At 56.3% G+C, this 12,999-nt stretch overlaps 1 protein-coding gene across 1 annotated transcript; it reads right to left on the bottom strand.

Annotated features, from left to right (window-relative positions):
• Nucleotides 1-506: 506 nt before the first annotated feature.
• Nucleotides 507-1,634, bottom strand: IWZ02DRAFT_296911 (uncharacterized protein). Its single transcript, XM_066763871.1, has 2 exons — nt 1,427-1,634; nt 507-1,244 (listed from the first exon to the last, which is right to left on the bottom strand). The coding sequence occupies exons 1-2, from the start codon at nt 1,516-1,518 to the stop codon at nt 680-682; spliced, it is 657 nt and encodes a 218-aa protein (XP_066621772.1). The 5' UTR covers nt 1,519-1,634; the 3' UTR covers nt 507-679.
• Between the last annotated feature and the right edge of the window lie 11,365 nt (nt 1,635-12,999).

Genomic DNA, 12,999 nt, shown 5'->3' with positions numbered 1-12,999 from the left:
GTCAACTCGTGATGGAGGGCTTGTCAATGCCAACCAGTCCGCCGTGGCACGCACATACGCCAATTGCCGAGTATTGTGCTGCCTCCCTCTCGCTCTTCCGCCTCTGCCTCCAAAAAAAGAAGAAGGCATGCTACGGACAGACGCCACAGCCGGCAGCGCCAGCGCCCGCCATCGACAGACGCCCCCCGTACTCCTTGTACAAAAATACTCCGCCCACCGCGCACCCGGGTGCGCTCGACAAGCCGCAAAAGCCAGAGTAGGATACGATGCCGTTGCAGCGGCACCAAGTTTTTTCCCTCGCTGGGTGAAGGCGGCGGCGGCGGCGCACAGCATGCTTCCAAACCGGGTTTGGTGGTGCACGACGACTGCGGGGAACGAAGAGGCGGACAGGCGATGCCATCTGGAGACTGCGATTGCATTCCGCGACTGACGGGCGGGTATGTACGGACGCGCTGCGGACAGACGCCGGATACAGGATGGCTGCTGACAGCGGCGTCGAGGCCGCACCCACGACGCGGCGGACGCCTACATGGCTGTCTGTCGACAGCGGATCGCGATCGCGATCGCAAGTCGCACCTACAGTCCGGCGCCAGAACGGTCGTCTTGTCCCAAGCCCGCATCTCTTGATTCCTCTACCTCACCGGCGGACTGGCAAGCGAGGCGGACACCGACAGCCAGGTTATCGAGGTGCAGCCCTAGCGGGCTGTCGTGGAATGGAACGAAAGAATAGAATGGTCATGGCGCGGTGAGTTTCTCTTCGCTCGGGACGACCGGTGAGTTCCAAAAGCAAGGAGGGAGGGTTGTTTAAAGTTGGTTTTTTCGTTTTTCTACTCGCTTGCTGGATACTGGATGCATGCGGACCGTGGTGGTGCCAAACATGCGGCTGAGCAACCACCGCCACTACGACCATCAAGACGCCACAGTGTGACGACAGCATGCAATGCGCCGTCAATCGATCGACAACCCAGGGCGGTGTGAACCGGGTAGTTGGGATTGAAGGGCTCTTGCGGCGCCGCAAAGACGTGTTTGATCTTCCTGAGAAAAAGGAAAAACAGGAAAAGCGGTTGGCCAGGGACGAGTCAACCCATTGTTCTACGCGGGAGTTTGATGAGCAGAAAAAGCAAAACCCCGTGCGTGTGCTGTGCATCTGCTCTTGTCCAGGTGTGTCGTCTGTCTGTGCCTTGTTGGGTGGTGTCGTCAAATGATGAGGCTTTGCTTGCCCGACGTCCTTTGCATCAGGCGTCCTGCCAGTCCGATTCAGCCTCAATCTGCTGCGTGCACCCGGGAGAGAAAAAAAAAAATCTTGTCTTGCGGTAGCAAGGGTAACGGACAAGCGACACAACAGGACACAGCCTGCCTGGTTGCCGCGCAGCGGTGAGGGAGTGCAGCGGTCAAGTTCCAAGGGCAGAATGATCGAAAGACGGACCGGAAAACGCCCTTGGGCATTGTGTGTCGCCGGCGCAATGGACCAAGGCCGCGGAACAATGACGATGAGAAAGAGGCAGCAACACAGCTCATTTGTTGGAGAAGCGCGCGGCGATATAAGCGATGCTCGGTAGACGCCTCAAGCCAGCAAGTTTGTCTGTCAATCCGGAATCCTCCATGATGCGTGTGGAGACTGGATCAACACGTTTGGGCCGAAGAGGCGCAGGTCAATAGTGTTCGAAGTGAACAGAAACACAAGGTAAGTTTGTTGGAATGCCGATGGCTGCAGCTAGAAAAGAATCGAAGATGCATGAGTTTAGTATTGTCTACGCAGGGCTGATGGGTACAGCGTTGATGCTTGCAGCGCAATGAAGATCTCCGTCACGGCGCTTTCGGCTGGCACTTGGCACCGACGACGACGACGATGATGCGAAGAGTTTTGCCCTTTCGCTCCGCTTTGCGAGCCGATGGGTCTTGACAGTTGACACACCTACAATGTGGAGAGGACAGGGTCCATGATAACGCTGATGACGATGATGATTGTACCATTGGCTCTCGTGTTGGCTTTCTTCTCTGCTCTCGGTGTCGTCCACATTGGGCACGTAGTTGCGATGCCCGGCGGGCAAAGCAGGAGTATCGAAACTTTTTTTTTTTTTTTTTGTCGACCCGGCCGGCGCTTGCTTTTCTTCACGCTTGCCTGACCGACCACATGAAAATTGCTGCCCTCCGGTCCCAACAATGATCGCCGGCAGGCATGGGCGATGCTCCCAATTCATCCTTTCGCTCGCTTACCGAGCGACACACCGCAAACACCGCTCCCTCCAGTCGACAGCGCTGCAGCTGCCCGTGACGTCGTTGGTTGTCGGCGTCCCCGGCCATATCAGCCTTATTTGCTAAGGGCCTTGGTTTTGCGGAGCAAAACGGGAGCGAAGCGAGCATGAGGCCGCTGGAGTCGTTCATTGATCCCTCACGGACGACGATCCAGCTTCACTTTTAACACCTGCCATCCGCGTGAACCGTTGCCAAGCCTCAGATCCCACGATGTATGAAGTCATCGAATTGGTCAAAATTCGGCTCTCACGTGCGACATCAAGTCCTTCCCCGGGCTTGGTTCTCCGCAACAGCATAGCGATGTCGGCAGTGGTCATGGTCTCCCGGGAATAAACCACGGCCCCAGACGGAGCCTGAACAGTCGCGAATAGACGATATACAGTGTGGCAGTGCGCGCGGCAACAGCAGAAAAAAGCGACTGTGAGAGGACGGAAGCAACCGAATTTGGCCGCTCAAAGCCCCGCTCGTATCTTAATTCCGTCCTGTTGGCTTGGTTCGAGCGCTCCAAGAGCCGGACACGCACAGCGAATAAGTCCGGGCGTGCCCGATGTCCGGTGCATGTCCTGCTTCATGAATCTGGCGAGCCGATTGACCTGCAAGATCCTCTGGTCCACGGCTTGATGTCGAGCAGCGCGACACGGACAAGGAGGAAAGCACTTCGCGCCCCGTGGAAACGACCCTGTGACGACATGGATCGCCAACTCTCCTGGAGCAGAGCGCCGGCGCAACAATGCGGATGGACGTCTTTGAAGCTGCTCAAAGCGCGGCAGGAGGCAGGAGCTTGGGTCGGCCGTGGTGTTGACTTTGCGTGCCCTCGTCCGCCCTGGTTTCAACCGCGCCTCTTTCTCTCTCGCTCTCCACTTTGGTCACAGACCTCACTGGGGAGGAGGTGTCTTTCTGCAGCTCATCGAGCTCGGGGGGGGGGGGGGGGGGGGTCCAAGTGCTCTTTTCTCGCTCTTTCAAACACAGACCGGGCCACCTCTTCACCGCCCCTAGCCCCCTCCCCAGAGTTTTCGGCCCCTGACATGCCGAGATGACATTGCTCAAAGGGTAAAATGTCAACATTCATCGGCCCGCGCGTGTTTTTGCCACCCGAACGTGCCTCCAAAGAACCCCAACTCGTGAGACTCTCTTGCAGTGCGTCGAAAGGGTCTCACAGAGAGACGTGTTTGCTCCGTCAGGGCGTCCTTCTAGCGTCTTGGCACGAACATTCTGGAATATTGCTCCTTCAGGAGACGTGGCCGTTGCGCTGCGCTGCGGCTGGCGGTGGCAGGTGGCGTTGGACTGGTGGGTTTGTGGTGTTGGTGTCAAATCGTACGCTCCCCACTGGCAATCAATCCCCTTATCCCTGCAGCTGACGGCCACGACTGTGCCGCAGCGCGACAGGCCCCAATCATATTCTTGTCCAGGCAGCGAGCTTGGCAGCCTCGATAGCGAGAGCAAAGAGGCGAGGAAGTAGACGCCCGGACGTGGGTAGCGCGCGGCAGAGGTTCAGGATTTGGGGGCGCTGAAGCAACGGCACCTGTGAAGTTGCTAAAACAAGGGTCCTTGGTGGCCAACCCAGGGCGGCAAGGATGAGCTAGTGGAGAGTAGCCAGGAACGCGCACCGAGAGGCGCTGCGCAATCACCCGCACGCAACAATGCGCAAGTCGCAAACGAGATTTTTGGATGGTGCAAGCTGGGCGGGATGGGGCGTTTGATGAGCAGCGGGCGAGTTTCCAGGGTCCTGAACCAGTTGAACGAGAGGAAGAAGGGGAGCAGCAGCTTGAGACGCGGCCTGGCGCTCGCGAGACGAACGCGCCGTTTCATCCATTCCGGCCAGCCTCCTACGCTGCTTGCTCCTAATGATAGACGGCTGTGGCGAGGATGATCCGCTTGCATCATGTTTGGCCTATCCGCGTTTCAGAATCTGTCGTTGCGAGGAACCTTGGTCCCCCAGCTCCCTCCAGTCTCAGCAGATCAACCTTGGGTCCTTGGTGTGCTGATTGCCAACACGTGGGTTTATGGCGAGCTGATGTGATGCATGATGCAGCGCGCGTCGGACGAGTGGCCCTTTTCTTCTCAGCAACGTGGCAGCGCCCGTTATTGTTCCCTTGGCAGCCGGAGCCGTTCGGGTAGGGAAGAGCAAAACAAGGCAAGACGTGGAGTGGAGTGTTTGCGCGTCCGCGTGATTGTGGAATTTGTGCCTCGGGCCATGGACTCGCCGGACGAGCGGTGAAAAGATGAAGAGGAAAAGAAAAGAAAAAAAAAAAAAAAAGGTGCGGCAACCGCGGACATGCAGTCACGAGGCTGCCGAGCCAAATTTTGCCCTCCTCCACTGGCCCATGGCAGACGGACGGGTAGACAGGCACACGGGTGGCAGGGATGCGGCAGGTTTGTCTGTACATTTTGAGAGGCAGGACCTCTATCCCACAGACAGTTGGAGATCCTACAGCCCAACAAAGTGCCTGGTGGGCAATGCTCTGACCCGGACGGTGCTGGTCCCGTGGCCGACTTGAAGGAGCATTTCATCATCGTCCAGCCTTGTCCGTCAATCTCAGAGTCAGTCGTGGACCCCGCCAGATCAGATCCCCGCGACATGCAGCTGCATGACTGAATGACTGCATCGAGCCGGCTCACAGCAATGCGCCTATCGCGCTCGTGAGGTGCGCGCATTAACAATTGGCACGCAGCTCGGTAGGGATTGAGGAAAACACCCTAGTCTGGAGAGTGGATACTTTTTTTTTTTTTTTTTTTTTTTGGGCGTTCCGCGGTGAGGAGCAGTTTTTGTGAAACAGCAGTGCCGGGGTACCACAAGGCCTTGATCAAGATCATCATTGAGAGGCACAGCATCCAAAAGGGTGTTTGCAACGATTGATATTCGAGACCTGGTGAACAGGTCGCAGTAACTAGGAGTGGGCGCGCACAATCTGCCCGGGTATGATCCTCCTCACATGAAAATGAAAGCCACATAAACCTCCCAAGGCGCATGAAGCGCGTAAACAATCCATGATAGAGTGATGCAACATGACAGAACCCCCACCCAACCGGCGCCATTGATGCATTACAGTCGCCAAGGGCGCTCGTTAATTAAAAAAGAGAGAGGTAACGAAGGCGTCCAGGATCGCCCGAGGTCGACAATGCCGGACCTGCAGCGAAGTCGAACTTTGATAGAGAACAAGGTTGAGGATAGAGTCGTGGAGCAGATGGGTCAGGACAGCGCAAAGCTTGCCCGACGCAGACGTCTTCGGCGCCAGGAGAGGCCGACCATGTGACGGAGGGGGTTGCGAAGCGGTCCCCGTATTGTGTCGGCGAGAAGCGCTCATGCGGCGAGGTGCATGGCGTGGAGTAGCGAACTCGTGCCTGGGACCCTGGCGGTGCGGGTATCAGGCATGCGAGGTCCCGCAGTGGCGGCGCATGGTGGACAAGGCCACTTTAATATTACCGCTGGCTGATTGAGCCAGCGTGATAAGAATGATTGGCCGGGGGTCGGCGTGGTAGATGATAATCGCTGATGAAACACCAGATGTGGAGTCGAATGATGCCCGTTGTTGCTAGGACAAGGATGACAAGGAGATCCGAGTGTCGCGAAAAGCGGTCATGGGGATAGCGAGAGAAGCCGAGAGGGAAGACAGAAGTTGTCAAAGCGGCGCAGAGCAGCAGGCTTAGTTCTTGGGGAGAGGAGGCAGAGGCCTGGTAGGAGGAGGGCCGGGGCAAGGAGGCAGGTGAGCGGTGGCCGGCATTGTGGAGGATTGGAGGTGTTGGTGAGTGTGGTGGTGGTGGTGGTGGTGGTGGTGGAGGAGGTTGTAGAGAGGAGGAGAGAAGTGAACACTAGTCTTGTAGACGAGAGAAGAAGTGATGATGGTAGTGGTGATGAAGCTGGTTCAACATGTAAGCGGCAGGGCGGAAAGATGGTATTTATGGCTTTTTGGGCTTGGAATGGTGTGAGGCAGGCATGCCGTTTCGGACAGTGGTGTAATAAGCTCTTGGGGCCCCTGCTGGCTGGCTTCCAGGGCCATGCTGGTGAGGCGGCCAAGGGCTTGCGCAAGGCACGACACGGGCACTTTGTTGTCGGGCTGACCGGCAGTGCCTGAACCGTGCCCTTGGCCGGGGGTCGCTGGGTTCCTTCTGTCGCTCACTGCCTGCAAACAACCGAATCAAACATTTGGCTGCATGTTTCAGCTGCTGCTGCTGCTGCTGCTGCTGCTGCCGCTGCCGCCGCCGCCGGCTGGTGAGGCGTCCACGGTCATTGAACGCACAGTAGTACGCGTACGGTAGGTACATGTGGATATCTAGGTAATGTCTGGTGAGTATTTGTCGCCAGTGACATCAGGTTTCACCATGGCGCCGCCAAAGAATAATTTGGATACTCGTCGGACCGACTCTGGTGGCTTCGCGTCGTCCACTTCATGGCGGGCAGTCAACTTATTTCACTCTCCACACTGCTCGTGCTCCCCTTCTCCCGCCCTTCTGCAGGTTCGAGATCTTCGCGCACTGGGCATGCCCGGAGATTGAGACCGCTGCTCGCTTTCGGCGTCCTTTTCGGGCCAAGCACCTCTCTCATTGAACTCTCAACCACATACAGTCCCGTCTGATCTGACGTGACCAACTGTCTGTGACGCGTCGGCCGAGCAAACCGCCATCGTCACTCAGGTCACCATTCTCTTCTTCATCTTGCTGTCTTCCATTGACTCATCACCATTGCATTCTTCCAACTGCCGCTGCCTTGCTTCGCTTGCATGCACATACATGTCGCTCACGTCATGCTTGCACTGCTCTAGGTCGCCCAGATGAGCTCCCCGCAGTATTGCTGCTGCAATGCGTCATTGCATCAAATGCCACCACCTCAACATCATCCATGCTGCCACTCCAGTCATCTCTATTCGACTTGGACTGCATCTCGCCGCCTGGAGCATCGTCAGGGGTCGCGTCGCCTTCCCCTTGAGCACTTGTTCCTTGGCCGCCGCTTGAACGGCTGCTAGCTGCGACCACTGCCGTAGCGCCGCCTCCAGATATCTGCCATGCTACTTCCAAGATCGCCATGTCACCCTCACAGGCCATGTGCCCCGATCTCTGGGGGATGAGCACAAGGCATTCCTCGTAACATACTTCCAACCCGATAGTCGATCGACACTGCTGCTACTGCTTCACCTCATGTGCCCGCGTTTGTGGGCAATCTCCGCAGTCTCCTCATTCCAAACCAACCGACGCGTTGCGCAACACTCTGAGCTGTGCCTCTGGAAGAAGCAGGAAGTCAGGACGTGGATCGATTGGCTTGTTGCCAGAACCAATATCTTCGTCAATGTTCACTGCCAAAGCATTGCTCGCCGCCCGTTGCCTGATCGGGGACCCCAGAGATGGCTCTAAACCGCTTTGGGCGCCCTCCGATGCCGTTTTGGGAAGAACACAGAGAGACCCTGGTCGTCCTTCTGCCAACGCCCCACCCGGACTCCCGTTTCAAGCGCCAGCCATCTCTCCACGCCCTTCTCCACCAGGTCACGTCTGCGGGCACAGCCGAGTCCATTGTTGATGCTCAAAGCGTGGCCCTCCATTCTGCGGAATTGCGTGGTTCCGATTCTGTCCTGCTGAGCCTGGCGCCTGGGCAAGGCTTGTCCAACGCCTTTGACGGCTGTTCCTGACTAGCACCATGCCCTGGACCCTGGCTCCTCGAGAGACACCGTCTCCAGGCCGTGACATCTTGGGCACTCTTCACTCCAGCCGCTCGCAGGGTCCGATGCCATGCCTCTCCGCCGGCTCTATTGCCGCAATGTTTCAGCATGCCCGCGGGCCCAGCTCGGCTTCCGGGAAATGCACCTTGTCCCAAACGCGACCTTGGATCTTTTTCGCGCATTGACTGTCGATAGGAGTTGCGGCACGGTACGGAACATCTGCTCTAGGACCAATGCTTTCATGACTCCTCGTCCTGGGCGCTGCAGAACCAACACCTTGATCCTGTGGCCGAGTCTATCAGCATCCCCACATAGCCTCACCCCTGCATACTTCTCGAGCGCTCTCCCCACCACGTGGGCTTGTGGCTCTGTTCGCGATGCTGCCATCAACTTCCACCGCAGCTGCTGCCTGGCGTCACGGGGCATGTGGCGCGCCTTGCCGTTCTATTCGTGGCCTCGTGAATCTTCCTCAGGATCATCATCATTCGCTTCCGCTCATATCCAGTCGGCGGCGCCGAAGAGCCGTTGCTTGCGGGGGCCGTTTTGACTTCCAGATCTACTCGGGTCCGCATGTGCGGATACCCACCATCTTTCCTGACTTGTCCCGTCCGGCTCGAGCATGTCCGGGGAATTCGCCTTGTCTGCGTCCGCTGCCCTCTGGTTTATCCACGGTCTCATCCCGTCAGGTGCCATCAGCGAGTCCCGTCGCCTTGGTTCTGCAAAGCCGTTCCAATGACTCCTTTCCGTTTCTGCGCGCCCAACCCATTTCGGGCGCACTCAGGTGGCCTTAACCCGTAACCGTGTCGTCAAATGCTAAAGAAAGTTTTGTCGCCGAGAAGGACTCCACAGACGCGAGAAGAGACAAGTCGAGTGGAGCAGAGAAAGTGGTCTGAGTGGTAAGCTTTGCACTTGACGCCTTTGTTTATGTTGCACCATGTTCAATCGAAATTCCAGCGTCATGCATCGAAGATCTATCATGGGTATGACCTCGTAAACAAACAACAGCGGTTGAGAAAACATGCAACAGAAAAAATTTTTGAAGCATCATTGTCAGTCTGAAACGTGCGCTCTTTTCGGTTGGGCAAGCTGGGGTTTACTGTTCCGTCTGATGCCAGCCCAACCGCCGCCAATGAGATTCGGAGCAGCAGCTTTGTCCGAACAGTACGTACCGCGCGTGCCTGCGTCTTCACCCCGGCGGCCCTTTTGTCTCAACTGTCGGTGACGGCAGCGCGAAAATCCTATTCGAGAGGTTCTATCGGATGATGCTCGAGTATCGCCCCCAGTCAGTCAGGAGAGTTGATGGACGGTCAATCAAACAAACGTCTCGGGACTTTGCGAACCGCGGACGTCGCAAACCGGGGAATCATGAGACGGCTCGCTCGCTGCTACTGCTCGCTTACTCGGGCAGGTGAATGCAAATCCGGGGTCAGCTCGGGCACCAGCTGGCTCGATAACCCTGTGCTTTCTCGGGTCCTAGACGACGACAGAATCCTTTGGCTCTGTCGTTCCCCTTATCGACCTGCCTATCTGTCTGTTTCCCTCTGCAACATTCAATCGTTCCCAACAGCGACCGAGCCTTCCCTTTCTAGTCGGCCGTTGGCAGATAGAGCGCCTCTACTTGGAGTAGACAGCCACCGATATCACATCAATTTTACTTCGGCTGGGCGACGACCAAGTAGACAAATGACGAGACTCTAAATCGTCCGTCTCATGTCAAAGCAATCTCTGCGAAGTAATCCGCTTCAAGACAATTTGACCATGGCGAGCAAGGACATCCTCATTCCACCATCTCCTATGCTTACCCCTACCTACCCGCACACTTTCGACTGTCTCTGTCAGCATGCCTTTCTCTGGCTCGTCATGGAGCACCCCTTCCGCGCAGAGCATGGTTAAGCTTTCCCAGATATTTTAAAAAAAAAAAAATTTTTTAAATTTTTTTTTTTTTTGGTCTTCCTTCGCTCATCCCCACAATGGTGCCTTTCTTCTCCTTTTCGTCGTTCTCGTAGTCGCTCGCTCGCATACCAAAGCGCACAGCCATCATGCACACATACTCAACGCGACCGGCACAACCGCACAGTCGTCGTCGTCACCGCCGTCACCGCCTGCCGAAAAACCGCACACAGAGACGAAAAGTAGAAAGCAGCATACGTAACCCTTTCCCATCCCTTAGGTCGTCCCCTCGCACACCCGCCCCTACAGCCATCTTCCCTGTCCTGTCCTGTCCTGTCCTGTCCTATGCGCCTCACCCACAGCGGCGAGTATACGAGGGCCATGGTGCCACTGTACGGACGAGACGAACACGCGCACCGCTCGGCAACTTGGCCACTTACATACTTGTTCCTAGCACGCGACTTATTTACCAGGTACAGTATGAACGTGTGTAGTTATAGTAACGTGGCCAGGAACCGCCTCCTTCTCCCGCCCTCTTCAGTCATTCCGTCATGCTCTTTTTGTCTGCCTCTTTGTCTGCCCTGTTTTGCCGCCTGCCGCGGACGGGCTCTCGGCGTTGGTGCTGGGCGATGGTGGCGGTGCCTGTGACTTTTTTGTTTCGCGCGTTTTTCTTTTTTTTTCTTTTTTTTTTTTTTTTTTGGCTGGTGGGTTGGTGGTGTTGAGCAACACGCAATGTGAGCAAGTGTTCTGTCTGCCCTTGGCTGGGTAGTAGGTGTGTACGGTTGGTGGGTATGTCGCTGCCTAACCCTGACAGACACAGATCACAAGAAGTGTATCTTGAGCAGCTACAGTGGCTCCAATCCCACTCTGGTATTGCCAATATCAACTATATACTGGGACTATGGCAGCAACCAAGTTGGGTCTGGTAGCGGCGAGAGGACACCTACCTACACAGCCACACACACAACCGCCCTACCACAGCGCATCTCATCCTTGTTGGTACTCTGTAACATGTTACAGACTCAGTCATTGAGTCAATCAGTCATGCCCAGCCCCAGCCCAGTTCTCCCGTCCCGCCGCCGCCGCCACAGCTTCCCGCTGCTGCTGCTGCTGCTGCTAGGTAGGTGGTGCAGCGGCCGCGGCCGCTTCGTTTCGTTTCAAAACCGCCCTGTTTCGTCCTACCTTCTGCCGTCTATCGTCTGCCGCCTGCCGTCTCGCCTTAGCCGTCGGTTTTCGAATTGTTTTGTTGCCATGCTCTTTCCCTCTGTTTCGCACGCAGGCGCAAGGAAAGCCTCAGCCAAGGCTACCTAGCAGATGCAGACGGGAACGTGAGTGAGGCAGGGACGAAACAAAACAAATCAGATGATGCCGACGTATTCGCACGTACTTTTGTGTCTGTGTATGGCGATTGTTCGTCTGTGGGTCGGGGTTGCTGCGATAACGTCATTGTTGCCGTCACTGTCACTGCCATGGCTGCGGTGATGCATGTGGGGAAAGCTTGGGGTGCCGTGGGATGCGATACGACACGACGAGGGGACAAGACTCGGACAAGAAAGAGAGGGGGCGGGCGGGGAGGATTGGATAGGAAGAAGAGAGGCTGTGTTTTCCGTGGATGCCTTACAGGCGCTTGCTGGGTGTGACGCGTTCTTGGTCATGTCATGAGAGGGGAAGCAAAAGGTTTGTTGGTTTGTTGCACATGCAGAGAAGGTGGATGGAAAGCTTCCCGCTGCTCGTACCTTGCATTGGTTGGTTGGCTGGCCCGTCTCGCCCGGCGTATCCGGGTGGGTGGTTTTCGGGAGACTGGTCTTCTGATCATACCTTGACTCTCGAGTCGGTTGACCTCGCTCGCTCTTCGTGATATGCTTGTTTGCATGCGTTCCCGGCTAAGTGACTCAAAGAAGAGGGGTCTCTCGCTTCATGACGGGGATGCAGCAGATGGTAGGTAGCTGCTCGCAAAGTGCGGTGAGCGGCGACAGACTTTGATTCTCCATGCTGTCTGTCTCCTTCCGAATTTTTTGATTGGACCAAACGCTTATTCAGCCATTCCTGCTTCCTGCTCTGACTCTCAAGCTGCTTACTTACTGTCGCTGAGCCAAGTCTTGACTTTTGACTTTGGAGGTGCTTGTATTGCTTCGTCTTCGTATTCTGATGCTCTCTCACAGGACCGCGGAGAAACAGGTTTTGCGAGATGGCTCCCAGGGTTTCTGTTGGCCCTAACAAACTCAAACGTCATCATGCAATGCTTGCGGTTGAGGTGGAGTGTGGTTGACGTGAAAACTGCCTGATCAGCACAGCATCGCACCAGCCACCTCACCCGCACTGAAGACTCCACTTCTCCGCATACTAGCCAGGGGCACACATGCAAATTCGCGCAGCAGTATCAGTCGAGCATCTTTCGATTGTCGATCGGCTTTCCTCTTCAAACGCGTTTGATCGTCTTTGTCTGTGTGAAGGCCTGCAAGTCATCAAGAGCACGCGTCGCCAGAGCAGCCTTGCCGGCGAAGATGAGGATTTATTCCTTAGGCATCCTGTTTGATGGGCATTTCTGAGATGCCTCACGAGGCATGCTTTTGGTGGTCGGTTTCAGCTTCCCTCGACAAGGACGGACTGGCGCCTTGCGATTAAGGCATCTCGACCGATGTTTGTCCGCACCGCACCGCATTTCCACAACACCAGGCATGGCGGTCCGGATCTCGCGGACAGGCGGTCAGTCGACCTGCCGTCACAGCAGCGTCAGATTTTCACATGCAGGGCACCAAGTTTCCGAGACGACTCCAAACACCAAAAAACTTGTTGAGTTGCGGCTCGAGCAGGCTGCCGCACATGCTCCAGCTTCACCGCTTCCTCTGCTCGAACGAGCCCTGCCGGAGCCGAGAATCATCACGAATCGATTGGGCCGAGCACACAGACAGCGGCTTCGCTCTACGAGCGGTGTGCCACTGCTACGTATGCCAGTATGACTCACAAGCAGACCGCTCCCGTGGCCCTTCCAGAGCTCGTTTCAAACTCCGGCGAGGCTTTGCCGCAAACAAGTCAAGGATGCCTGCCGGAGGACCGTCGTCGGCGTCCAGGGCATTCAAAGCAGGATGTAGAAGGGGCAAGGAGCAAGCAATTCGAATTTGTCAACGCGCATGCGCGTCTCATACAATGGCTACACGCGTGGACTCGCCTAAGGACCCTGAGTCTGCCTTCCAGAAAATTCTTC

This window comes from Phyllosticta citriasiana (assembly GCF_038021145.1).
Source record: "Phyllosticta citriasiana strain CBS 120426 chromosome Unknown IWZ02scaffold_8, whole genome shotgun sequence".
NCBI lineage: Eukaryota > Fungi > Ascomycota > Dothideomycetes > Botryosphaeriales > Phyllostictaceae > Phyllosticta > Phyllosticta citriasiana.
Note: the sequence above shows the minus strand (reverse complement) of the source record. Positions and strands in the feature narration are given on the sequence as shown.

Coding starts and splice junctions, on each gene's coding strand:
- IWZ02DRAFT_296911 (XM_066763871.1), bottom strand. CDS start 1,518: ATGAGCTGTGTTGCTGCCTCTTTCTCATCGTCATTGTTCCGCGGCCTT. Junction 1,245..1,426: donor ATGCCCAAGGGCGTTTTCCG/GTCCGTCTTTCG, acceptor TCGGACTGGCAG/GACGCCTGATGCAAAGGACG.